The 27740-nt window shown below is 37.5% G+C and overlaps 1 protein-coding gene across 2 annotated transcripts; it reads left to right on the top strand.

The window, feature by feature from the left end:
• On the top strand, nt 1-27287 carry PTP4A2 (protein tyrosine phosphatase 4A2). Of its 2 annotated transcripts, XM_090268999.1 has the most exons (7): nt 1-373; nt 15100-15235; nt 15656-16342; nt 18453-18545; nt 22523-22653; nt 23769-23843; nt 24845-27287. In XM_090268999.1, exons 3-7 carry the CDS (start codon nt 16247-16249, stop codon nt 24951-24953), a joined length of 504 nt encoding a protein of 167 aa, XP_090125125.1. In that variant the 5' UTR covers nt 1-373; nt 15100-15235; nt 15656-16246; the 3' UTR covers nt 24954-27287. The 2 variants fall into 2 exon arrangements, with proteins under 2 accessions (XP_090125125.1, XP_090125124.1); XM_090268998.1 differs by lacking the exon at nt 15100-15235.
• Nucleotides 27288-27740: the final 453 nt, after the last annotated feature.

Raw genomic sequence — 27740 nt, 5'->3', positions numbered from 1 at the left:
GCTGCGCGCGCAGCAGTGGTGGCGGAGGCGCGATCAGCAGGGCTGTAACCGTCGTCTGTCCGGTAGCGGCTGGAGCAGCAGCGGCGGCCGGGCACGGCGCTAGGCGACGCCACAGGGCAGCGGTGGCAGCGGGGGCAGCGGCGGCAGCAGGAGACGCAGCGGCGGCCGCAGCAGCAGCAGCAGCAAGACGGACTCGTGGACACGCGCCTCCGCCGGGCCGGGCCGGGTGTCGCGCGCCGAGGCTGGTGGGGAGTCGTCGCCGCTGCCGCCACCGCTACCGCCGCCGCCGCCGCCGCCCAGGTGACTGAGGAGAGAGGCGCCTCCTCGCTCCCGCCGCCGCCAGACGTCAATGCCCAGTCCCCAGCTCGACAGCGTAAGTGCGCCGCTCCCGGGCGGCCCCGCGCTGGCTCCCGGGGCCTCGGGGAAGGGGAGGGCTGGAGGCGCCGCAGCCATTAGTGCAGGCCCGAGACACGTCCCCGGAAGGAGGGCCGGGCCGGGACCCAGGGCGGGGGGAGCGCGGCCGGGAAGCGTGGAGAAGGAGGGTGGGTGAGGAAGGGTGGGATCGAGCGTGTGTAAGAATGTTGAGTGTGGGTGGGGGGAATGTGCGTGCGTGAAGGGGGTGAAGAATGTGAGTTGGGGAGAGGGCTGAGTATACATTTGGGGGTGAGAGAAGGGGGAGTGTGAGAGGGAGAAAGTGTGGATGGGGGTAGTTGGGGGCTGTATGGCGGGGAGTGTGGGGTGAGTGTATGGGAGAGTGTGGGGGGGGGAGTACCTGTGGGGACGGTGTGGGCAGAAGGTGAGTTGGAGGAGGAGAGTGCGCTGCGGGGCACCGCGTGGGAACGCGTGAGCGAGGTTGGGAAGAAGGTGCGCGGCCGGGGAGGGCGTGTGGAAGGGTGTGCCTGCGTCTGTCCAGAGTGTGAGCGGGCAACCTGGAGGCTCTCCCGCTCGGGTCACGGTGTGTGGCGGTGGGGAGCCCTGCTGTCCTAGGTTAGGGAGTTCTTTCCAGGAGCGTCTTGTCCCTGGGTTAGTGGGTTCAAGTATGAGGAAAGGATACAGGAGTAGATTCCGTGGCACTGTCATTTTTTGGTTCTGCAATTTTTAAAAAAATGTGCTGCTGCTTTTTCTTTTTCTTTTATTTCTTTTTCTTTTTGGTTACATCTCCCCCCATCCCCCATTCAATGCCATCGACATAAATTCCTAAATTTGTCAAGGATGTGGTTGTCATTCCATTTTCGTCTGGGGATGTGAGAGCTAACTAAAACTTGTCTGTTGCCCCGGGTCCTTGGCTCTTGCCTTCAAGGGGTCCAGAAGCGAAGACTCTCGGTAAAGTAGTTAGTTTTTCAGGTGAGGGGGAAGGTATTTTATTTTTAGGTAAACTGAAGTCGTGTTTTTTAGGTTGGGGGTCTTTCCTAATCTTCCGGAGAAAAGCGGTTAAAAAAATACCGATGATGATGATGATATGATGTAATGTTGATGACGGAGAAGAACCGTAGGCTGGTTGGTTATTTTCTGGAATTTGTCAAGAGACAGATAAAGTGTCTGGCAGTTTTAGTGTCACTTGTAGGCATTCGCTGCTTGTCTCTTTGGAGTCACCAAACAACTGCTGCTGGGTGAGAATACGGTAGTTATTTGTTGGCATGCTCTATCTCACAGAGTAGTTTCAGACGGGAAGTGAGTGAAGTTACGCTTTGTGCAATGTGCAAAAAGAAATGAAGGCTACAGAACGACACTTTATTAAGGCTTCTGAGTCATTGCCAGCATTGTGTTGGTGAAGGTGGTGAGGAGTTGTTTGCCGGTATTCTGATCTTGACATTTTAAAAGTTGCTTCATATTGGGTAGTCACTGTTATGGACTTTTCCCAGATTCTTGTGTTGTAGAAGTAGGGGTTCTTTGTTTCTTTTCTTTTTTAGAAAAGGATTTTATTTATTTTTTAGAGAGAGGGGCAGGGAGGAGAAAGAGAGGGAGAGAAACATCCATGGGCAAGAGAAACAGCTTCTGGCGTGCCCCCAACCCAGCCATGTGCCCTGACCCAGAATTGAACTTGAGACCTTTTGGTTTACTGGCCTGTGCTTGATCCACTGAGCCACATCAGCCACGGCACAAGTAGGGGTTCTTGATAAAAAGTACCTTGATATGGATTTTACACCTTAATGATGGGACTTTTCTCAGAAGTCCAGAGTTTTTCAATATGATAAGCAAAGAGTAAGTAGGGTGGTTCTTTTGATAGTAGACATGATAGAATCAGACAAAAGCAGTGATGTGTCAGAAATTATATTTTTCTGAGCGCATTCTTTTTCTCAATCACTAGCATGCCCTGTTTTTGAAAATAGTAACTAATATTACTGTTCAGTGGGGAACTGGATTAATTAGTATTAAGTGCCTACTATGCACCAGGTACTTTTTATACTCTCATTTAATTCTCACAGCTACTAAAAGGTGGTAAGTGTCCTCATTTGTATTTCTTTGGCACATATTGAGTGGTTTCTGTTTGCAAGGCACTAGGGATACAATGATGAGCCCTCATTGACTTAAAGTGATGAAAAGACTCAAAGATTTTAAGTAACTTGTCCCAGGTCACAAGTGTGAAGAATTGGAGATAGGTTAAAAACTCGGGTCTATCTGACTTCTAAGTCCTTGGTTTTCCACTACATAATTATTACCTTCACATTAGTTTGTCTCACTTTGGGCTGTTTTACCACACAATGACCTATCAGCTTGTACATGTGAGGGAGGTTGAAGTTAAAGCAGAAGAAGACTGAATGGCTGGAGGCAAGGGGATCATTAGGAGATGCTGACTCCAGGCTCCTTGGGACCTAAGCAAGGGTTTTATGTGGGTGGAGATTCTGCGTTCAAACTCTCATGGGGCCCCAGGGTGTGTGCTTTGAGTTGGAGTTTTTATGAGGCACCTGGGATATGTCTGGGAGAGGAAAGTCTGATTAAAGAAATTTAGCAGACTTTTATGATTTTAATTTTGGGGGAAGTGTATTTATTGGGGTTAAGAGTCAACTAGAAATTGTCACTTTTTTGTGAAAGTCTTTCTGTTCATTTGTGCGGGATATTTTCCTCAGGAACTTGTGAACGTCAAGTAAGAAAATATATATAAAAACACTGTTAATTATAAATTGAAATACAGATTCAAAGTATTATTACAATTAAGACTTTTCTACTAAGGCAGCAATTTAATTGTTATATTGACTAGCTGGGAAAGGCTAGTATTTTAGAACACCTATACACATAAGAAATTGTTCAGAACTGCTGAACCCGGCATATTCTGACTCAGAACAGCAAAAGTCAAACCACTCCCTCCGTGAGTCAGTCAAGTAATATTTAATTTGAACAAACCAAATTTATAGGCAGAAACTATTTACAACCTCACTGAACTTTGGTGGCACTAGAGAAGAGTAAATGTTTGAATGCAAAAGCATGTAACTTTCTTAAAAAGTCTGAAAAACTGATGTCATATTTTACTTGTAAAGACATTTGTGTGTACAAGGTAAAAATGATTTATATTTCTTTTTTTAAATTTATTGAGTTTTAGAGGGAGAGGAAGTAAGAAAGAAAGAGAAACATCGGTTTGTTGTTCATTCATTGGTTGATTCTTGTATGTGCCCTTGGCGTGTGGGGACAGTGCTCTAAGCAACTGAACTACCTGGTCAGGGCAAGATTTATGTTTCTTAAGATTTAACTTTTTACTCATCTTGTCGTCTTTCGCAGGTAGAATTTTTTTATTTTTTTGTATCCAGTAGTTACAGAACACTGATACTGAGGCACAAAATTGAAATTTAGTAGATTTATTTTACAGAATTTGAATGTACTGTTTTTTGGTGTTGGAATGTGGGATTGGTAACCAGTGAACCTCTAAAAAAAGCATTTACAAATAAGATGAAGAGAAGCAGTACACAGATTTTTAGCTGTTACTCTTGGAAGAGTGAAACCTAAGTTAGGTTGGTTTCTTTAAGTGCTATAGCATTAGCTGTATTACTCACAGAAACTGGAGATTTTAAAATTTTTGAGCAACTGGAAATCAGGATCCATAGTTTAACATGGTAGACTTAGTTATGTTTATTGAGAAGGGTAGTGGTAGAGTTCTTGCGGTCTTAGAATACTTGTGAAATCCAACATTATGTTTTAAGTTTCAGTATTCTCTTAAGATCATTTCCTTTGTACTGAATTACAAATTGTCTCATTTACAATTCATAGTAATCCTTTAAGTGGCATTCTTTCATTTTTACAGATAAGGAAATTGATTTATAAACTAATTGTTGAATTCCAGGTTTTGGAATTCAGTTTAGACAGTATCAGTAAATAAATAGTAGCAGATAAAAAAATTCCCCTTGGGATTTAAAGTACTTAAATCCCTGGCTAAACTTTTCTTTCAGTTAACTCAAGTCAGTTTACAGGGAGCTAGGCAGGAGTGAAGTAGATGTTAAGGAAGTTGGCCTTTTTTTTGCTTGAATTTAATTTTTTTTTTTTTAAGACTACTTCAGGTTCTCACATACTTTTTTTTGCTCTTTTGGGGATGTTGCTGCTTTGAGATTTTTCTCAAGATGCTAGTTGGGTTATGTAGAAACTGATAGTTCCCCAAGTGTAAAAAAGTAAGAGTCCTTGATGTTACAGTTCAGATAATTTTGTACTTTCTTTTGTGAAATGAAGAGTGGATGCCACTGATTATAATTACGTTGGGAAGTGTGGTTTCAGTCTGTTAATCTGGAATATCAGAAGAGCCCTTTATTCATTTTTAACTTTCGAACTAGTATCTGTATAGAGGTGGCTACTAGCTTTCTCCCGTTATTCTTTGTTTTATTGACTGAACCACATTTTCTAGCTCCTTTGACTTCCTGGCTACTGTTGGGGCTTGAAGCCTTACTGGATTGCTTGGTGTAGAGTTCAAGTGGCTATTGTATGTAAATCTGTTGCTCCTTAGAGTTGTAGAGGTCTAGGCTGTACCAGAAACTGTCACTACTCTTAACACCTCCACAAAAGCAGCTTCACAGGCTGCAGGCTTTGTCTACTTTCTACAGTTACCCTGTGGAGTCACCAAGACCCAGGTGAGAAAATGACTCTTTTCCTGCATGTCTTTGGTGGTTTTCCCTGCACTATCTGTTCAATTAGTATAGATTTATGGGGCACAGCATTTTTCCTAGAAAAATGACTATGAGGAGTTGACAGATGATACCAACGGTTTTTTGTGACTTTAGTACAAATAGGTTTTGTTTGCCTGAACGGTTTTCTGTCCCATAGGTTCTGTAACACAGCATCCACTCTATTTTAAGTGGTCTAAAACTAAATTTCATCATTTGAATATAAATTTATATTGCACAACATTGCCATTTGAACTGTAGAGAATTTTAAGATCAAGCTTTTCTATGACCCTTTTATTGCTAGTTGAGCCTGCTTTGAAAAAATATTTTGACTATTAGAACAGTCTTTACCTTTAGAGAATCGGTGTGTTTAATTCCTTTTATAGTATTTTTGGGTTGAAATTTCATTCTTCTCAGAAAATGTTAATTCTTTTGGCATAAAATGCACACATGATATATTTGCTTTAGCAGATCAGATAAATTACTTTATATTTTTATTTCTGCAGTAGTCAAAAATGTTGGCTCTATACTGATGTATCATTTGACAAGAATTCAAATTCACAATCAGGTCCACTTCTAGTCCTTTAGTTTTAGTTGAGATTAAAGCATAACTTTATTTATTTTTTGCATTCTTTTATTGGAAATATTCACTACATTGTTGTGCCACTACAATATTTGTAAATTGTATTTGTATATATGTTATATTTATTGTTTTTAGTAGTGAAACAGATTGATGTGTTTTCTACTTTCCATTATCGGTGAAAAGTGTATCATGAGGGAACAGAGTGACTGGTTAGTGTAGAAGGATATGAGTCATCAGCAGGATTTGTCAGCAAATTGGGAAGGATATGATCGAGAAACAATAGATGCTAGTGACATTATTCTTCTTTCCACATGTGTGGTTACAAACAAGTTTCCTTTTGGTGATTGTTTTAAATTCAAATAATTTAGACTTTTCTGGATAAAAAGCACTTTAAGTTTAAGTCATAGACTATACTCTGAATTGTTTTTGTAGTGAGATGAGATCTTCTTTTGGAGGTCATGAACAAGTAGAATTTAGTTAAACTCACCCGTTTACTAGGAAAAATAATTTATCATGTAGGATTTAGTAAGTTGAGAGACTATTTTTGTGACTCCTGTTGGTAATTATGGAGTTGCTCAGTAGATAAGAAATACCTACCAATATGGTAATACAGTTGACCATTGAACAGCACGGGTTTGAACTACATGGGTTATGGGTTCACTTATATGTGGACTGTTAAAAATAAATACCTCCACTGTTTTTGATCCATGATTGGGAGTCGCAGATGCACAGGGCAAACTGTATGCATTGATCTATACCATGTTATATAGGGGACTTGGTCATCCGAGGATTTTTGTATCTGTGGCGGGGGTGGGGGGAGTGCGGGATGATGGAACCAATTCTCCTCAGATACCAAGGAACAACTTTAGTTTTTGGGGAGCCAGCAGTTTACACGGATTTTTGGGGGCCCCTGACCCCCACGTTGTTCAAGGTCAACTGTAGGTGTTTTCTCTCAGAGAACAGAGAGTTGCTTCTTGACTACTACTCTACTTTAAAATTCCTGAGAGCTTTTATTGCATTTGAATTGGTCTGAAATTCTGAGCATGGTCAAGGCCTCACCAGGGATATCTCACCAGAGACTCAGGTTCTTTCCCAAGTCAGGCTACCATGGCCCTTTGCTGTTTCTACCAGTCTTGTCATAAAAGTTCACTTTTCCTCAGAAGTCTTAATCCCACTCCATTCTACTCATGCTTACTTTGTATCTTCAAAGTGTGTAGAATTAATATGAAATTTTAATGCCCATCATCAAATATATATATTTTTAAATCCTCAGCTGAGGATTTGTTTTACTGATTTTAGAGAGAGAGGAAGGGAGAGAGAAAAACATCGATGTGAGAGAGAAACATTGATTGCCTCCTATATGTGCTCCAACCAGGGATCAAACCTGCAACCTAGGTATGTGACCTGACTGGGGGTCGAACCTGCAACCTTTTGGTGTACAGGACGATACTCCAACCAACCAAGTCACCTGGCCAGGGCTTTTATCATCAAATATTTTTCATCCACATTGATTTTTTCAGGATTTTGATTCTGGATAATGTTTGTATAGTATGCACATAGAACTCCACAGATATTTGTAAGACTGGATGTGTTACATTTTAATATTCAGAGGTGGTATGTTGCCCCTTATCTCAGTATTATTTGGAGGAAGAGGACAAAAAAGATTAAATTTTGCATTTAAAAAGAAATTAACATTCTTTAAGTGGGAAGAGAAGGATGGGGAATCCATGTTGAAATTGAACTAAGCTAGTGAGCAAAAAATAACCCCTTGACATGGCATTATAGAGTGTTTCACCATTTTAATTTCACATTCATATGTAATATGAAACAACTGTATGGTTTTTAAAGATTGTGAGTGTTGTGTTTTAGGAAAATAAAAATCAAGCCATTATTGGGCAAATAGTGGATAGACAATATATTTTAGAAGGCCACCAGCAGCTCCAAATAGAATGATTTGGGTTCTTGTTTATTTATTTTGTACTATACTCAGTATGCAGAGAGATGGCTGTGAAGTATAATGTGATTTATAAAAAGCAAGTTTAGGAGAGGAAGTGAAGTGTAATTTACCCGGTTTTAGGGGAAACTTGGACCAAAATGCCCTAACAGCAGAAAAAGTTCTGGGGCTCAAACAAAAGAATTTGTGCTGACAAGATGTTATTTGGAATGTTTTTATTCCGTATCCTGACATAGAGAGCTTCCTTCCCCTGCTTTTGGTGGTAGATCCTTGGACAGGACCAAGACTTTTGACAAAATAGGGAAATGAAAGAGTTAAGTTGACCCATAAACTGCAAATCTCTGAAACATATATTTTAAATAATGCTAACAATAGCCTGGAAGTTTTTGCTTTGCATGCTCCTCCTGTGCTGTAGGTTATTTTGAAAGGTGATTCAAATAACCTTTTCCCAAGTATCTATTTTGCAACCTCAGGGAACTTACAGCTGTTACAGTCATTCAAACTGTCCTGATATAGGTCAGAAAACATTTCAAAGTGGTGTTGACAGGGTGAATCCAGGTGTCCTTTTGGATTTTTCCTACTGAAATTGTTGTATTACAGTTGAAGTTTTAAATCTCAAATGCATTTCTTTATTACAGAAATAATTGATTCAGTGGTTCTTGGGTTAATGTATGAATAGTGATGTTGGAAACTTTTTGATATTGAAAAAAGTAAGATGGAAGGAAAGAAGAAAACAATCATTAGGACTTAATTTTATGGAAATGCAGCTGAGTTTGAGACAGTTCTTATTGTATAAAGGAGGCCCACAGTTTCTTAGAAAAATAATGTGCTTAAACTTAATATTAAAAAGGCCTGGGCCCTGACTGGTGTGGCTCAGTGGATTGAGCGCCAGCCTGCGAACCGAAGGGTTGCTGGTTCGATTCCCAGTCAGTGCACATGCCTGGGTTGCGGACCGGGTCCCCAGTTGGGGTCTCTTTCTCACTCCCTTCCCTCTCTCTAAAAATAAATAAATAAAATCTTAAAAAAAAAAAAAGAATTGGGAGTCTTAAAATGCACATAAACTAAAGTCTATGGAGAGGATAGCCATGATACCTTTGCCTGGAAATGAAAGTATGAATGAACATAACCAATTTAATAGACCTAATTAACTTAATTTTTAAAAGATATACTGAAAACAGTAAGATTAATGCTCAGTAGTAGAATTGTGCTGTTGGGATTTTTAATGTTATTGCTATTATTCAAATTTTTAAGAAAAAGTGAAAATTGGCTATAGTGCTGTTACCTTCATTTAAATTGATTAATGAAAGGAAAAATAAAAAATTGGGCAAGAGATTGAGCTGGAGAAGTGCTAATCTTTAAAAGAACAGTGGAGTGCAAAATTGAAAATAAGTATTTTCAAGTGTGGCATGAAAATATTTAATGCAGTTTTAGTCTTACAGTTATTCGCAGAAGTAGGAATTACTAGAAAAGGACAACTACTTCTAATCACCAGGGTACATACAAACTTGAAAACCACTCCCTTTCCATTTGAGTTGGGAACAGGCCTACAGGACTTCAGTAAATAACTGTCACTGTTCTCAGAAGCAGGTGTGGTTGTTGGTTAATTGCTTTCCTTTCCTTTCTGAGTGGCAGGTCATGTATCTGCTGCTAGTTCTGAAATGTTAAGATATTTTCCCACTGTCAAGGTCATAATTTCTTTTTATAGAACTGATTGTTGATTTCTGTACTGGAACTTGATTCTTAAGTTCCCTCCTTAAATGAGGAAGTAGAAAAGTGGGAATAACCGAGGGAGTAACTATGAAACTTTTTTTTTAAGCAGTAAAGAAGTGTCTTGCTATTTTTAGCTTGTTTACAGACACTTTAGATCCTAATTTGTGTAGAATTTAATGGATACCTCTTTCTTTATTAATTCCCCAGGACTGTAGTCAGTAGGGCAGGAGAACTGACATGAATTTGAATTGTCTAAATTCAAGGATCCAGATGTATTCAATTTGAGTTTGATAAATGCAGCAATAGAGGGCTGGAGAAAGGTAAGTAGTGCAGAGAGTGGAGCTGTTGTTTTCTACAGGGCTCTGATGAGGTGGGAGTAGGTTGTGAAAGATGAGTGATATTTCAGTTTAAGCCCAGTTAACCAGAAGATGAGTGTTTAATTAGGGAAATTGAGTTCTCTTTTAGTTTACTAGTCTTAAGATGCTTTTTTCCCTCTCAAATGGTCAAAATGCAGTAGTTACAGTAGTACTTCACAGAGGAATTTCCCTACTTCCTTGATGATTGTGAGGATTTTTTTTTCACACTCCGATGAAGGTTATTAAAGCCGGGGTCAGTGAAACAAGGAAGGGCTTAGGATAGAAGAAGCAACAGGAGAGCCAAGGCGGGGCTGCTTTGGGTCACCGGAAGTCAGAGAAAAGGGGGCCTTGAGACAGGTTTGGCGGTTAGCCTGGGACAAGTTGCCGCTGCCTACTGCTCCCTTGGTTGCAAATATCATGGGGTTACAGCTGTGAAGATTTTATGCTCTGTTGCCTGAATAGTTTCTGAATGTTAAGTGAGGCTTTTACAAGTTCTTACAGTTATTCAGAGCCTTGACTTTTTTTCAGACCCCATATCCAGTCTGTGGACAGACCCTTTTGAGTTCCATCTCAAAGTATATCTTGAAACTGATCCCTTCCAATGTTCTGTATTTCTTACTACCCTGGCTCAAGTCGTCATTGTCTCTTTCCTAGGTTATAGCAACAGGATTTCCCTGCTTCCACCCTCACTACTCACATAATGTCTCCACATAGCAGCTAGAGTGAGCCTTTTAAGCATAAATTGTCACTTTTGCTTGAAATCTTCTCATTTTTCTTCAAATAAAAGCCAAATATTGGCCTCCAGGCACTCTCTTATTTCTCTGACCCTGTTTATTCCCTTACGTTCTCTGTTCTGGTAGCACTGGCTCCCCTTGCTGTTCCTAGAACACTAAGCTTGGCCCCACCTCATAACCTTTGTAACAGCTAATCCCTCTGCCTAGAATGCTCCCTCAAATATCTATTTGGCTCACACCCCCAGGTCTTGGATAAAATGTCACTTTTTTCAGTGAGGTCTTTCCTGATAGCCTTATTTAGAATTGGAGGCACTGCAGATTCCCTTGCTTTACATTTTTGTCCATAGCAGTGGCATATTTTATTTGTCTTTTTCTGCCTACTAAAATAGAAGCTCCATTCTTACAGGAGTTTTTGTTTTGTTTACTGCTCTTGCTGCAACCATTAGAGTATGTGACACATATATATGTCCAATAAATATTTGAATTAATAAATTCTTAACTACCAAATTATAAGAAAAAACTAACCTCAGAGAATGAATTTTTTTTTTCTTTTACCATTGACAGTTTATTCATACTTTAAGGGAAGTGCAGGTGTCTTCCTTGAAGTGAAATACTTTTGTATTAGGAAAAAAATGTTTCAAGGTTTTAGTCTTATATACAGTATTATGCTTTCATGTTGCCTGTTTGTTGAAACCAAGCTAACTCAAATTTGCATGACTTCCTGTAGAATTTCTGGTTAAGAGAAGTAACAGTAAATGTATGCTTGTTTGTGAGACCTTTGCATTTAGATTTTTATTTTATTAGATCTAGAATATTTTATTGTGCATTTATATTATAATTTGGTGAATACTGGCATAACCCATCAAATTAGAGGGTTTACTGTATCATTTGCTTTAATTTGGAAATAGAAAGAGGTGATTTCTCAGTGGAAAGCTTAATGTGAGTGGACTGACAGGATTTTTAAAATGATGCCCAATAAGTTTGGGTTATAGTAAATGGGACTGATTTTGTAAAGCTCCTTCAGTCCTTGAATACTCTATATTTATATTCAAACTTAGAATTACAGTTGCCAAAGTAGGACCTGAATTTTACTCAATAGTGTAGTATCTTTATCAAAGAAGAACATTGTCTTCCTGGAACAGAGGGACTAGCCGTCTTGAGGTTCTCTGTAATCCCATTGTTATAGCACTGCTAAGAAAGTATTTAAATTGTAAATTGTTATAGGTTATTTATCACCCTAGAATTAAAAAAAAAAAAAATTGAGCTAACATTATGTACATGAGAAAAATTAAAACAGTTCAGAAGGTCAAGTAAGTCATGGTCCTGGCCTTTAGCTCCCAGGCAACCCCTGTTATTACCTCTTACCTTTGTAATTTTCCAGATAGTTCATGGGTATGAAAGCATATCTGGTACTCACAAATATTTCTATATATACTTACATACTTTGTTTTTTTCACTTACTAGTGTCTCATAGCCATCTTTACATAATAGTTCATATAAATCTGTTTTATTCTTTTTAACCTCTGCATTTAAGAATGTGCCATGATTAAGTGATGGATATTGTATTATTTCATGCATTTTGGTTTTTGGTTCTCATCTAGATTGATGTTAGCTGGAGAAGATTGACACTAGACTTTTAAACTCTACCATAATTCTTTTCAAAGTTTTAAGTATTCTGTTGTGTTATTTACTTAGTCTTTTTTTTTTTTTTTTATGATTTTATTTATTTACTTTTAGAAAGAGGGAAAGGGAGGGAGAAAGAACGGGAGAGAAACATCAATGTAATGTGCACGTGTGAGAGAAACATCATTGGTCGCCTCTCCCACACCCCAACTGGGGACCTGGCCCGCAATCCAGGCATGTGTCCTGATTGGGAATCGAAATTGGGACCTTTCGGTTCACAGGTACTCAATCTACTGGGCTATACCAACCAGGACTGACTTAGTCTTGTCTTAGCTTGGTTGGCCTCTGCTTACTTGCTTTTCTTTCAGCCCATTTCTTTGTTCTTTCCATTTTTCCCTTCCCTTCCTCCTTTCCCTCAATTTAAAATGATTTTTCTGTCACAGACCATCCTTTATAATCCTTCAGTGAAGTTATAGTCTTTTGTTAAAATGGAAATGTCCCAAATACAACATTTTAAAAGTTAGGTTCCATAAAAATAAAAGTAAAGTGGGGCCCTGGCCAGTGTGGCTCAGCTGGTTGGGCATCGTTCTGTAAACTAAAAGGTTGTGATTCGATTTTCCATCAGGGCACATGCTTAGGTTGAGGGTTTGGTCCCCAGTCCCAGCATGTATAAGAGGCATGGATTGATGTTTCTCTCTCACATTGATGTTTCTTTCTCTCTCCCCCTCCTCTCCCCTTTTCTCTAAAATCAATAAGCATGTCCTTGGGTGAGGATTAAAAAAAGAGAGAAAAGAAAGAAGTTAAGGGTGGAGAAAATATTTGGATAGATATTTGAATTTGGCTGCTATTATATGTTGGATAAACAAACCAAATCAAAAAGCCTCTTCCATCACCTGGTAAATTAAGGCAAGAGTCAATTTTTACATAACTAGATAGAGCAGAATTAATGCTAGAGAGAGAACTTTATAAGGTTTTTCTATAAGGGGTACAGGTGCTAAGTTGATGTTAAAATATAGGGCTCTGTAACTCTTAAACTTTCCAGCTGTGATATGTTGTTTATGATTCTTTTACAGATGGTTTGCTTTGCATTCTTATGGGTTTCACAGGAAGGAACATTAGTTATCTGAATTGACAGGTGCAAGAACATTTGACTGTTGATGTGTAGTTGAACTCTTAGGGGAGGGGGAAGGAGCAGAAGCTTGCTTTTATCATGTATCTGTTAACATTGATAGAACATACTGTTTCATTTGGAAGAAATTCTTTTGCTGGGGATCTCAGTATAGTGTTAAGAATTATAAATGTAAGCCCTGGCCAAGTGGCTCAGTTTGGTTGGAGCATTGTTCTCTATACCAAAGGGTTGTGGGTTTGATCCCTGGTTGGGGCAGGTATTGGAGGCATCCGGTAGATGTTTCTCTCTCACATTGATGTTTCTCTCCCTTGCTTCTTTCCTAAAAAGCAGTAAACATATCATTGGGTGAGGATTTAAGAAAAACTTGAAAATCTAATAATGAATTATTCTTATTCCTGGAAGTGGTCCTTTTAAAATGAGCTTAGAGGAATAAACAAGATGGTCTAAAGCTTGCTCTGTTTGCTGAGCAGGCAAACACTGGAGACTAGGTAGAAAACTTAATGCTAGAACTGTAACTTTTTAAACCTGGCCATCAATACAATGTAGGTCTTTCAGTACCTTTACTCAGCTGACACAAAAATTATCTGCGATAACATCATTAAGCCAAAGGGATTCAAACAGGTTAGAATTTCCTTGTGTTTTGCTCTGCACTGTATGCAAACCATTGTTCTTTGAGTAGTTACCTTATTTATCTTTTCTCCGCTTATTATAAGGTCACAGAGTTGCAGAAGAATATCCAAGCAAATATTTAAAAAGTTACACTTAAATTAAAAAGATTATGACTTAAATATGTGGTACATCCATTAGTCAAAATTGAAGGAAAAATAAATAGGAAGTTAGAAGATCTGGGCTCTTGTTCTTGATCTGCTACTAATTAGTAGTGTGGTCTTAGTTTAGTTAAGTCATTATAACCTCTCTGCATCATCTTTTTTTTTTTAAAGGTCAGAGTAGTTTGATTTCTAAGTTTCTTCTAGCTTTGCAATTCCTTGACTGTTCAAGGAGTACTCTATGAAATGTGTAATCTAAGGTGGCTGTGTTTTGGAGTTACAGTTAGAATTTTGAGTTAGAAAGAGTGGTGGTGTGTGTATTCTTATTTTTCTTAGTTTGAGTGTAGAAAATTTACATTATTACTGTAGTGGGTAACTAATTTTGCTGAGGTATTGAAGTTCTTAGAATGCCATTTTGAATTTCTTATTTTTCATTTCATGTTTTTGGAATGTTTTAGTTTTGTTCTTGTGTCCATGGTGATAATATCACAAGTATGTAACTTACAAAATAAAATGCCATAAGAATGTTGTAAAAAGAAGACTTGAGGATAGAAGAATAGGCTTAAAAGTTTGTAAGCCCGGTTCTTTTTAATCTATATTTCACTTTCTTCCTGAAAATGATGCTATAGTCATTACCTTTCATGTCTTTTTCTGTCTGATCACAATTATCTTTTTTAGAGACTTGTAGATAAGCATTCATTGGAAGCTTAAGAAAGAGGCAGGTGACAGAACTTGACTTTGTCCCTATTTCCAGAGGAAATCACGAGGAAATCATGATTATGTTGACACTCTGCCTCAGCCAGCTATAAAGATTACTGTGTTTCAAAGTAGCAGGCTTAAAATAATGTTTAAAGTTTGCCACTTCTCTTTCTTGCCTTGTTTTTTGGTAGGGATTAATATTTGGACAGGAGAATGCTGTATGAATCATTGACCTTTAAGTGCTTTTGTACTTCTGAGGTAGTGATGTGAGAAATAGTAAAAAGGTAAATTGGACTAGAAAATGAAAGGATGGGATTCATGCATTGGTTGAGTCAGCTGACATGGTACATTGGAAAAAATATGGAACTAACAGAAGACTTGGGTTGGAATTTGGGCCCAATTAATTCATTCACCTCAGACATGTCACTTCACTTTTCTGATCCTCTTTCCTCATTCCTCGTAGGTAGTAACAACTACTCAGAGTTGTGAGGAAAAGAAGATAATTTTTTGAAAGAAGTGCTTCATGGACTAGTACCCTAATTGGGGGCCAATGCATATACTTTGGATAGAAAGAATTAAGTCCTCTAAGTGGAACTTTGGTAAATATCCTCCATCCATTTATAGATATATCTTCTTTTAAACAAAGAGTATATGTGAAAGACTTAAACATCAAAGCAGACAAAGGAGATTGTTGTGAACTTTTCTGTGAAGAGTCCATGAAGAGATTTCTTTAAGGATCTTTTAATCATTTAAAAATGACTTGAGTTAAAAATAATCTTATTACCACAGAAACTTTGATTCTTGGATCCTGTTTTGAAAAAAGACATACTTGACTTTTGAATCTCAGGCTTTTAAAACTCTTGGTATACACTTTTACCTTATTTATAGATGACAATAATTTAGAATTGGTGACATTTCAGATATGTTCGGGTTCATAAAGAATGTGATCTTGACTTTGAGCATAGTATTTACGATGCTCTCAACCTCCAGTTCATTTTACTTATGTTTTTCTCTTCCAGGTTTTTTGTTGGAGTATACGTTGCACATTTATGGCGATTCTGAGTGTGAGGGCAGACTTCTGCCAGGCTCAGCACAGCGTTTTTGCTGACAAGTGAGCTTGGGGGTTCTATGTGCCATAATTAACATTGCCTTGAAGACTCTGGACACCGAGACTGGCCTCAGAAATAGTTGGCTTTTTAAAATTTTATTGCAAGCATATTTCTTTTAATGACTCCAGTAAAATTAAGCATCAAATAAACAAAAGTGGAAAGTGACCTACACTTTTAACTTGTCTCACTAGTGCCTAAATGTAGTAAAGGCTGCTGAAGTTTTGTACGTAGTTGAATTTTTTTGGAGTCCGAAGGTATCCATCTGCAGACATTGAGGCCCAAGTTGAATTTGGATTCAAGTGGATTCTAAATACTTCTGCTTATCTTGAAGAGAGAAGCTTCTCAAAGAATAAACAAGTTAAATAGAAAAAACACTGATTGATAACAGGCATTTTAGTGGTCTTTTTAATGTTTTCTGCTGTGAAACATTTCAAGATTTGATTTTTTTTCATTTTCCCCATCACACTCACACACGCACGCTCACACTTTTTATTTGCCATAATGAACCGTCCAGCCCCTGTGGAGATCTCCTATGAGAACATGCGTTTTCTGATAACTCACAACCCTACCAATGCTACCCTCAACAAGTTCACAGAGGTAAGATTGTGGCATGGTGTACTTTTTGGATTAATAGGTAAAATCCCATTAAAAATTAACACCAGTATAAAGAAATCTCTTATCATAAAGCCATTTATTTTTGTGATTGGAGTATGGATGGTCATCCTACCAATTTTTTGAAATAGATTGGATTAATTATAACATATTTAAAAGAACATTTATGGAATTTGGGGAGACTGTAGAGATTATCTAGTACTATGTTTTCTCTTACATATTTCCTACATTATTAACAGTTTTTAAATCATTCTTTCAATAATAAAAATAATTTACATTTATTGAACACTTTGTACCCAGCATTACAATAAGCAATTTTAGGCAGTATATTATTTATTTCTCACAATAAACCTGTGAGGTATAGGTACCATTATTACCTCTCTTACAGATGAGGAAACTGAAATTCAGAGCGTTTTAGTCATTTGCCTGAAAGCATACAGTACATGGAGAACTGTCTCTGACTCTAAAGCTCATGTTTACCTCAAATATTCTAACCACTTTTGATGAAAAGTTATCCCAGAACTACTTGCAATAATAACTACCCTTTGGGTTCAGAAATTTAGGGGGAGGAGAAGTATTATAGGTAGAATTTCTGTCAGATCCTGCATTTTTTCTATTGGTGGCAGAGAAATTTTGTACTTCATTCAACAAACATTTGAATGTAAGCTTTTTAAATCATTCTCTGGTTTTGTCTGAATATGGTTTCTATTGATATATTCATTTTTTTTTTATAGAGTAGACTTAGACCAATGAACTAGGGATTCTAAATCTGCCCCTCTCATTTTTCAAATGGCAAAACTGAATTCATAAGAGATTTTGACTTGCTTAAGGCCACAAGTATTTACCATAAAAAATTCTACCATAATGTTTCAATAAACGGCTACTATGAAGTTTGTTTCAATGGGATTTTATTTGTATTTTGAAACTTCTTAGAATTCCTGACTCATTATAATACTTAACATCTTTTTTGAATGTGTTTTACAAGTGGCCTTTCTGTGAAAAATAAGTCCTTTAGCAATTAAAAGAACTTTACTTTTTAGATAACCAAATGATGGACATTAATTGTAGGATATCACTGTTCCCGCTTGTTTATACTTAAGTCCTTGAGCTTCCTAACATTGTGTGCACAGTGTAAAAGCTTATCCTAGGCTTGTGTACCCTTAGGTTCAATCACCTTTAAGCCTGGCTTAATTATGTGATACTATTTTTAGCCTGTGGATTCCTTGACCCTAGAACTCAAAAGTGGCAGAAGTCACTGTCCTCCTGCAACTATAAAAAGATGGTGGTGGTACCCTGAACATAGGTAGTCACTGGATTAGGCATTGCTGTAGGACAGTTTTTAAAGGAGCAAGTCTTATGGTGATAATTATCTGTGTGTTAATTGGCTTTGTAATATAATACCACTTCTTAATCTTAATTTCAAAATAACATTTGTTTCTTTAATAAAAAGCAATAAGTACTTACTTAATGAAAATAAGCTACAGATAAGCAAAAGACACTAAAAATACTTAATTGTCAATACTTGGCTTTTAGATGTCTTTTCTCTGCGAACACACACACACAAACACACACACACAGAGAGAGAGAGAGAGAGAGAGATAGGACCACACTGTATATTTAAAAGAAAATTGTCCCCCAATCTCCTTAGTATTGTTTTTATAGCTGTCATAATATTCTGTATGGATGGCCTATACTTATTTTAATAATTTCCATGTTTTCATTAGTGTTGTTACCAGGTTTTTACTATTCCAAGCAGTGCTGAACATGCTGGCACCTAAATCTTTGTGCATAGCTTTAATTATTTCATTAGTAACAAATCCCAGAAGTGGAATTTCTAGGTCGAAGTATAGGTGTTCTTTTAAAGTTTTCATGCTGTGCTATTAAATTGCTCTTCATAAAGGTGAGTCTTATTGTTGCTTCTACTGAGCGGGCAGGAGTGTCCATTATACAGTATATGTTGCCAGAATGAGAATGATTTTGATTTTTGTTGAAGAATGATGTTTCATTGTTTCAATTTATATAATGATAGAACATTTTTAAAGCTCTGGCTACAGATTCTAAAAGCAAATTCCCTTATATTTGTTTTTCTTTAAAGGAACTTAAGAAGTATGGAGTGACAACTTTGGTTCGAGTTTGTGACGCTACATATGATAAAGCTCCAGTTGAAAAAGAAGGAATCCATGTTCTAGTGAGTGTGTAGTGTTTTAACTTTTTGCTACAAATAAGTTGTCCCTTTCAGACATAGATATTTATAAAACTTGGATTTAGTAGTTTTGCTTTTTGAGCTTATACTAGGAGAATACAGTGTTCATAGCAACCTTTAAATTCTTTAGGATTGGCAGTTTTGTTCATTTGTGCCATTAAAGTCTACGCTTGTGGGGAGGGTATTTAAAAAAAAATTTAGGGAACACTTATTTTAAGAAAATGGAAATTTGCAGTTTGTTTTTTTTCTAGGAAATTAATGCAATAGTTGGCTTTTGTTTCTAGGCTACTTGTTTGAATGTAACTGAAAGTAATTTTCATCAGACATTCTTAAGTCACATGGAAATATTCTCTCTCACTTTGCATGTACATGTTAGTTACTTAATACTTTGTGATTAACTTATAGGGGCAAAAAGGTGGGAGAAGAGGGTAAGGGAGAGAGAGAAGGCATCTTGATCCAGAGTTAATTAGCATAGCTTCTGATACTTTTTTAGATTTCTAAGAAGCTTTTGTGTTTTGACTTTTTTCATAGTTCAGTTTGAAGAAAAAGTTATAGGAGTTACTTTAAGGAAAATCTTTTCTAGCCTCTCTATATGCTATTTTATTTTAGAAAACAGGAGCCTTAAATGAGGTAAAATTTTATACCTTCTTCCCTAAATAGATGTCTAAATTGCGGGAGCATGTAATGAAATAACCTTGTAGTCTTAGGTGTTTTAGAGCTATTTAATTGTGGGAAGGCAGTGAAGTAGGACAAGACCTGGAGATTTTTTTAGTTGATGAGAAAGAAAATAACAAAGAAGATATTTGTACAAAGAAATAGTCCTACTTTTTACTGAGAGGTAGTTCTGTAGTCTATATTGCATTGGCCAGTAGTGGGAAGGCTGTTCATACAAGGAAAATAAATATCCTGTTGGTAAGGAAGTCATCTCCTATCTGATCCATAAAGTTTCCTCACCTTCGTTTTGGTGAAAACAGAAAAGCTAAGTAGGCAAGCATTATGTTTTTAAAACATACTGTGTATTGAGATGTATTTGAATAGTATGGTAAGGTAGTAATTTGCTTGCATTCTCATTTCTAAGTGACTTGAAGTTCTCTTGGCTGGAAATCAGTGAGGATAAGTATAAACATGTGTAAAGTGTAGCCCTGTATTTTAAAAAAAGAATTAACTTCTGATGTAGCCCTGTGTTTAAAAAAAACAAAACAAAAATTTAACTTCTTAAATTAGGCTGCATTAAAAGTTCTTTTTTCCTGTGAACACGGTAGTCCCCCCTTACCTACGGTTTTGCTTTCCCCAGTTACCTTGTGGGGTCAACCATGGCCTTAAATTATTAAATGGAAAAATTCCAGAAATAATTCATACATTTTAAATTGTGTGCGGTTCTGAGTTGTGTGATGAAATCTTGCTTTGTCCTGCCTGGGTTGTGAATCTTCCCTTCATCTAGTGTATCCACGCTGTATATGCTACCTGCCCAGTAGTCACTGAGTAGCCATCTCAGTGATCAGACTGACTGTCGCCGTATTGCAGTGCTTGTGTTCAAGTCGCCTTTAATTTACTTAATGCCCTGAAATGCAAGAGTAGTGATGCTACCTATTTGAATTGGCCAAAGGGAAGCCATAAAGTGCTTCCTTTAAGTGAAAAGGTGAAAGTTCTCTACCTAATAAGGAAAGGAAAAACATGCTGAGGTTGCTAAGATCACGGTAGGAATGAGTCTTCTATCTGTGAAATTATAAAGAAGAACAAAGAAATTTGTGCCAGTTTTGCTGTTGCACCTCAGACTGTAAAAGTTACGGCCATAGTACATGGTAAGTACTTAGTTAAGATGGAAAAAGCCTTAACATTTGTGGGTGGAAGACATGAACAGAAAATGCATTTCAGTTGACAGCAAAATGTTGCACCAGAAAGTGTTAATAAGCCTATATGATCACTTCAGTAAGGGATCTCCTGAAACAAGTGACACCAAACAAGTTAGAGATGGTTACACAGATTCAGGAGTGAAAAATATAAAAGTTATTGGAGAGAGAGAGACTGCATCTATATAACTTTTATTGCAGTATATTGTTATAATAGTTCTATTTTATTATTGGTTATTGTTAATCTCTTACTGTGGCTAATTTATAAATGAAATTTTAACATAGGAGAAAAACATATACATAGGGTTCTGCCCTACATGCGGTTTCAGGCACCCACTGGGCATTGTGGATGTCCCCCTTGTGGGTGAGAGACGGCTACTGTGTGTTCTCCAGTGGGTAGAGGAGAAATTCGTTTTGACAGATGTCAGGGTGAGAAAATGAACTGTGGATTGACTGTAGTCTGTTTGCATCAGTAATATTGGTATTACTTCTATAAAATAGAAATGAACTAAAGAACTAGTTTGTAGAAAATGCTGATAGGTCCGGGATTTATTCCAGGCCTTTAAATCTAGGCTTTTGTTTTGTTTTACATAGCTATAATCAGATAAAATTAAAGGGCTAACTTAAGCTTGAAAAAACAAGGACATTTAAAATTAAGCTTGGAATTTCTTTCCTTTTCCCAGACAGATTTTAAGATGGATTGTTAGTTTACTTTTGCTTGGTGAAGAGGTTCCCCAAAATTAGACCTTTCAGTCCTTTGACCAATGCTCTTACAAACCAGAGACGCATTGGAAAAGACTGGTGGTTCCAGCTATGTCAGTTTGAAGTTCAGATGCTTTGAAATTGTTACCTTAATGATTTTTTTGGATAGAAAGCACTGATGTGAGTAAGTGAAGCATGCTTCATGTTATTGTTTCTTAACTACCGTGCATTTTAGGGAGTATTAGAGGAAGTAAGCTCTTAGCTAAAGTGCTTACTGGTTTTACTGCTATTTACAGTTAAACTATAGTGACATCTATAATGATAACACTGACAGCACTTTAATTATGGGGTGTAGTTGACAAATCAAACATAATGTACTGTCATGGCTAATAGGCTACATGAAGTGTTCTAGTGGTGCCAATAATGAGTGCAGAATCAATTTAGTGCTCTGTTACTTTTCTCTTTTCCCTCCGCTAGTATCTTAATGTTTCCTTATCCAAATCTCATTAGAATAGTCTTATATTTTAAAAACAATCTCCAGTGTTTTTACATTTCTGTCCTTGAAGCTGGATAGAAAATAGGGTATGTAAAATGTGAGTCCCCTTCCCCTTTCTTCAAAGCTCATTTGTATTGGTTTCTTAGGACCTCTTGAAAGGTAGCAAGAAAGATAAACACCTGCCTGTGTTGTGAATGCACATGGGTTGGTCTTAATTAAAAAAAGCAAAGCAAAATGAAACAAACAAACAAAAAAAGCCCAGTTTCATGAATGTAAAAAGAGAAGGGGATATTTGAGAAAAAGTTCTTCGTTTGCTTAGAAACTCTTGTTATGTGGCACTGTGCTTGTTAAATGGGATATGTATAATTTTGGCAGAGCTTTAAAAATATTTGCTACTTGGCTTTTTTAAAAAAAAGTAAGCACAAAGATTTCTTATCAGAGAGCCTTTCTCTAAAGAAAAGACATCATATCTTAGAACTGTGTGGGGGATAATCCGCATAAATATTTGTAGAGACCAATAAGATACCAATTGGCATATTTCTTTGCCAGAGAGGACTTTATATTGACAAGTGTTATATCTCCTCATCCTTTGTCTTGGTTTTAAATACAGTTTTCTCTGTCTGTTTACTGATCTATTCAGATAAAATATTTGAGGAACATTTAATTTCTTATCACTTTGGTAGGAGCTTTCCATAAGATAAAATTAGACACCAGCTACACTTCATTGAGGAAGGCTAAGTTATTTGGCACACTTGAATTTTGATCTTGGATAATTTTTCAGCAGTGACCAGAATTGTGTTATTAAGAATAGGTATATATGGTATAGTTAGTTCAATTAGGCCTTCCCTGTGGGCTACGCAGGATGTTAATCCTGGAGGATATACCAGTTTTATGTAAAAGATTTTTTTTTCCAGGATTGGCCATTTGATGATGGTGCACCACCCCCCAATCAGATAGTGGACGATTGGCTAAGTCTATTAAAATCCAAATTTCGTGAAGAGCCAGGTTGCTGTGTTGCAGTGCATTGTGTTGCGGGATTGGGAAGGTAAGGCCTTACCCTTTCTTCTATGAATTCATTATCAAATATTTCACTTTGGTAGAAATTTGCATTTATTACGCTAAATATTAAATTGCCAGAGAGGAAAGGAAATGAGGGCAAAAGCTGGCATATTTCTCAGAGCTGCCTTTTTGTGTTTCATTGGTTGTCTGATTCTGACGCCATACCAGATTTAGGGGGTCATGGTCAGAAGTTGTTTTGAAACTGACTTAATATAATTACCTTATCTTTGAGCTAAAAATACAGTCTTAATTCCATATGTTTTTCTTTTTCTTCCCATTCAAGTAACCAAAGGTTCAGGTCTTTGAAATGGGCAGCAATATTTAAAAAATCTGTACAAGGTTTAATTTTGGATTGTGATGTATGGGAAGTTAATTGGTTGGGAGCAGGTAGCTAAACTTTAAAATCCTGAAAGGAGATGTATGGAGAATGAAAATTAACTTCGATTTTTAAAAAATTTTTTGTCCTTGAACATTGCATGGATTGATGTTGCAGTACTCATCAACAGCAGGTTAAATGTCAATTTATAATGTCTGTACTTTGACTCAAAACATTAGTGCAGGCAGTGGTGACTCAGGCTTGTATCTCTGCTTAGCCCATTTATTTGCTGTTTTTTTTTTTATAGTTTAGTAAATTTTCTAAGTTTCAGTTCTTATCTTGAGGGGCGAAGGTAGTGTTCTTAATTTGACTTGGATTAATTTTATGACTAGTAAGTACCTCAGGTAGTCCAAAGTCAGTGCCCTGTAAAAAACGTAATTTCCTTTGTTAAATTAAAAAAATACACTTAGCCCTGGTTGGGTGGCTCAGTTGGTTGGAGAGTTATCCTGTACATCAGAAGGTGGTGTGTTTGGTTCCCCATCAGGGAACACCCTAGGTTGTGGGTTTGATCCATGGAGGCAGCCAGTCAATGTGTCTCTCACATTGATGTTTCTCTCTTTCTCTCTGTCTCTCCTTCCCCTTCCTCCCTGCCCCCTCCCTCGCGCTCTCTCTGAAATCAATAAACATGTTTTCTGAGACAATTTTGGTAACATGTAATCTGGGTTTTAAAAAATTCTTTAGTTCCAAGGATGTGTGGATATTTACAGATGAGTTTCTCTCTGCAGGGCACCTGTGCTGGTTGCACTTGCTTTGATTGAATGTGGAATGAAGTATGAAGATGCAGTTCAGTTTATAAGACAGTGAGTATGAAGTTTTATGTTCAGAAGCACATAAAGCAAGATCATACAAGAGGAAGAACCTATAGAAAGTATCCACTTGTAATCTGGAATAATTTGCTGTCTTTAGCTTAAAATATTGCTTAAAGATATCAAAAAGAGAAAGTGATAAAGAGACTTATAAGACTACTGGCTCCCAGATTTAAAGATTTTCTAACTTAGGTGGCAAATGTGGACATTGTAGAATATGTCCAGTATTTGACTTGAATATCTAGGAATCTTCTACCTATTCAGCTGGATAGAAGACTCTCAGTGATCTTGTGTATCTTTTAATGGAGGTTTAAAATACTTTCAAAATGCAGCTGTCTATGACAAAGAGGCAAGCCAAAACCTATAGAGGCAGCAGCAGTTTATCACTGAGGACTCATAAGTGACCTGTTCAGGCACAAAATCAGGATGGTAATGCCCAGATAAGAGTGTCGGCATCAATCAGTATGGAGTAATGGGCCATGCTGTTTTGCTGTCCAGAATTCTTTGGCAATTATTTTCTTAGCCTTTCCCTCTTTTCTTGAAAAAAAGGGAGGAAAAAAAAAAAAGACTGTTTGTGACAGGGCATGAAATGAATGGTAGCAGCTTTATGAAGGTAACATTTTAAGGAATGCCATCTGTGCCTGCTGCTTCATATAAATACTCGCTCACGCATCCTAAATACTTGCTACCGATTCTGATCTGAAGAATATTTTTAATTTAATTGGGAAGAATATAGTCAGATGTCTGTGGATAAATCATTCTGATCTTTATTAGATGTTTAATAGACTAACAAGAGGCAGCAAAGAGAATTGGTCTATTCCTTCTCGGGAGGCACAGAAAGTGCGTGTTTCAACTTAAGTGATGTCGTGTGGGAAATATGTTAGCTTTCAGCATTGTGGTGTTAGAAAAGCCATGGGCCATAAAAATAATGCATTTTAGTGAATTAGGCAGCTCTTCTCTTACATGTTAAAGTTTGCTATTCTTGTGTTTTTCAGAAAAAGAAGGGGAGCATTCAATTCCAAACAGCTGCTTTACCTGGAGAAATACCGACCTAAGATGCGATTACGCTTCAGAGATACCAATGGGCATTGCTGTGTTCAGTAGAAAGAAATATAAACGAAGGCTGACTTGATTGTGACATTTAGAGGGAACTCTTGGTACCTGGAAATGTGAATCTGGAATCTTGACTGTGTCATCAAAGTAGTGATGGATTCAGTACTCCTCAGCCACTCTTCTAATGATTGGAAAAAAGCAAAAAAGAAATCCCTCTATTAACATGAATAAAATGTTTAAGAAAAGAAAGAGAAAGAAAAAAGGGATTAATTCAGTGGAGAATGATTTTGCTCTTAGTGTTGAAGTTTGCATTTCTGCCAGGATTGAATTATTTCAAAATCTCCAGTCTTTTTTAACTTTTTCAGAATAGGTCTCTAAGGAAAACCAGCAGAACATTGCCTGTGCAGAATCATCTGTTTGGGGAGCACAGTCTTCCATTATGCTTGGCACATAGATCTCCATGTTGTGTGATTTCTTTCTTTTTTCTTTATTTGGGGGTAGGGGTGGGGCTATAATATTCCTCTCTTCTCTCCTTTTCCCTATCCCTCTTTTTTCCCCTGATACAAGTTGTAGATGGAATAGGAGAAGCCCTCGTTGCTGTAGATGTGTGTGCAGTCTGGCAGCCTTAAGCCCACGTGGGCACTTTTAGAAAAAAAAAAAAAAACCAAAAAAAAAGAAAAGAAAAAAAAAAAAAGCAATGGCATATATATTATATGATCCAGGAGGTTTTTAGTCTTTACTGATGATGGGGTGTTCATGTTAGTTTCTTTTCTTGAAAAAACTATACAACATTAGGCAAAGTAGCCAAGAGCCTTTTGTTTGTGTTTTGTTTTGTTAAGTTAGTGGAGAAATGGCATTTCAAGAGGAGTCTCTTAAAGAACTTAGCTATGGGTTGAATTCTTCTCTTTTCCAACCAGTGAAGCTAAGTGGTTATCCCAGAAAAATGTTTTCTGAAGGGGAATGCTCCAGTTCATCACTAAAGATGTGTCCAGGGAGAGAGCGCACTTTCTACTCCTTGTAGAATTGTGGGCTATATGTAGCATTACTCTGATTTTCTAATGACGTCAGAGAATGCTGATAGTTAAACATTTTTATTTTAGGACTGACTTGTACTCAATTTTCAGGAACAGTCAGAGGAGTAGCAGCAAAGACATAGTATCTTGGACTTGAGAAATGCCTGCTATGGGTATTTTCCAAACTGCCCCCATATGTACAGTTCAGTTTAACCACTGATTGCCTTGTTATTTTCTTACTAGGTTCTTTATGAGATAAAACCAACAATGCCTAGTGAGTACGTGTCCACAGGCCTAACAGGGTAGGAGAGAGACATAGAGCAGCCCAACCAGTAGCAAAAGGACTATGTTGCTAGTGAAATTTGCTGTAGTGTCATTTTTGCTGACTCTTTGCTGGGTTCAATATGCTGATCTAGAAAAACTGTTCTCTGCTATTTTGTAGAAGGCAGTTTTGACCAGGCTATATCAACAAAGCAAGTTGAAGGACACCATCAGGGGCTCTCGCACTCTTCTCTTAAATATTGCACACTTCTAGTGCTCTGCTTCTAAGGATTTGAATAAAGGCTTCGGATCATCTTGTGTTGCTGGAATCTGATATGCAGAGCCATAAACTTCCCATTTTGTTAGGATCAGCTAGACCAGTAGGAATGGACTGGGACCTTGTCATGATGATACCTCAGATGTTGGCTGGCTATGTGAACTGCCTGTCTCCTATGCCAGAGTTGTTCTGCTCTTCAACTAAATGAAAATCTGTAGATACTCTCCTCCCCCATCCCAGAAAACAAAACAAAATAATGCTTTTTGAAATCATTATTAGGGTTTTAAAGTGGAAAATGATGGTACTATCCAAAATTCTTTATTTCAGAACACATAGGCTCCAGATCAAAACAGAATATTATCTAAGCTCAGAGAGATTGTCTGTTGACTCCAAGGGTTTTGATTGATACCATAACAAACCTTTTCCCTTTGACATGCTCTGATTTTTGTTTCCGGGGAGGGCGGGAGGGGGAGAGAGAGAGAGAGAGAAACAGGTGTGTGTGTGTGTGCGTGTGTGCAGTATCCATCAGTATCAGTGCCTGCCTGAGTTAGGAAAATTACATTCCTGGTTCTGTGTGCGGAGAAGGGTGTATAAAGCAACATGAAACATTAGCCCTCATTTTGTTTTAAATTACAGACTAATGTTAATTGTTCTCAGAACTGGATTTTCTTCCTCAAAATTAAGTTTTTTAATCTTTTTGGATTTAATGAAGTATTGCTAGCTGAAGCCAGTTTGACATGGTGAGAGAGATGTCAGACTGATGAAAGGTATGCAGCCTGATTTAAAACCAAACCCTGAACCCTTTTAAGAACAATAAACATATTTTACATGCTCTTTGTTTGTGCATTTGTTCTCCACCCCCACGTTGAGTTTCATTTGTGTCCTTAGAAGAGTTGGTATTTTCAAGACCTGATTTGGGTCCTGCAAGGAGGTGAAATAATTGGAGGCTGGGAAGTTCAGAGATTTCATGCCATCCAGGCATGTTCAGTTAGGGCAAACTTACTGGGATACATTTGCTACATTTTCTAGGTCAGATCTTGGGCACAATACTGCAGGAATTCAGCATATTTTCTCATTCCAAAGGACTTGTTTATACCATAGGTTTTGAAAAGCATTGCAACTTTTTACTTGAACTGTTAAAGAACTGTTGAAGGGGAACTATATAATGTGAGGTGGGGAGTTTCCCTTAAACCAAAGCATTTCACTCATTCATTCAGGTGACAAACTTACTTGCTCAAGTACCAAGAATGAAAAGTTAAGACACTAATCCCATATTGGAGGACCTTG

Source organism: Furipterus horrens, unplaced genomic scaffold (assembly GCF_987537825.1).
Source record: "Furipterus horrens unplaced genomic scaffold, mFurHor1.1.pri manual_scaffold_3, whole genome shotgun sequence".
Taxonomy (NCBI): domain Eukaryota; kingdom Metazoa; phylum Chordata; class Mammalia; order Chiroptera; family Furipteridae; genus Furipterus; species Furipterus horrens.
The sequence above is the reverse complement of the archived record's forward strand: the minus strand, read 5'-3'. Positions and strand labels throughout refer to the sequence as shown.

Excerpts from the sequence above, each read along its gene's own strand:
- PTP4A2 (XM_090268998.1), top strand. The coding sequence starts at position 16,247 with ATGAACCGTCCAGCCCCTGTGGAGATCTCCTATGAGAACATGCGTTTT. Across the intron at positions 16,343-18,452 it reads CCCTCAACAAGTTCACAGAG|GAACTTAAGAAGTATGGAGT; the intron begins GTAAGATTGTGG and ends TTTTCTTTAAAG. Across the intron at positions 18,546-22,522 it reads AAGAAGGAATCCATGTTCTA|GATTGGCCATTTGATGATGG; the intron begins GTGAGTGTGTAG and ends TTTTTTTTCCAG.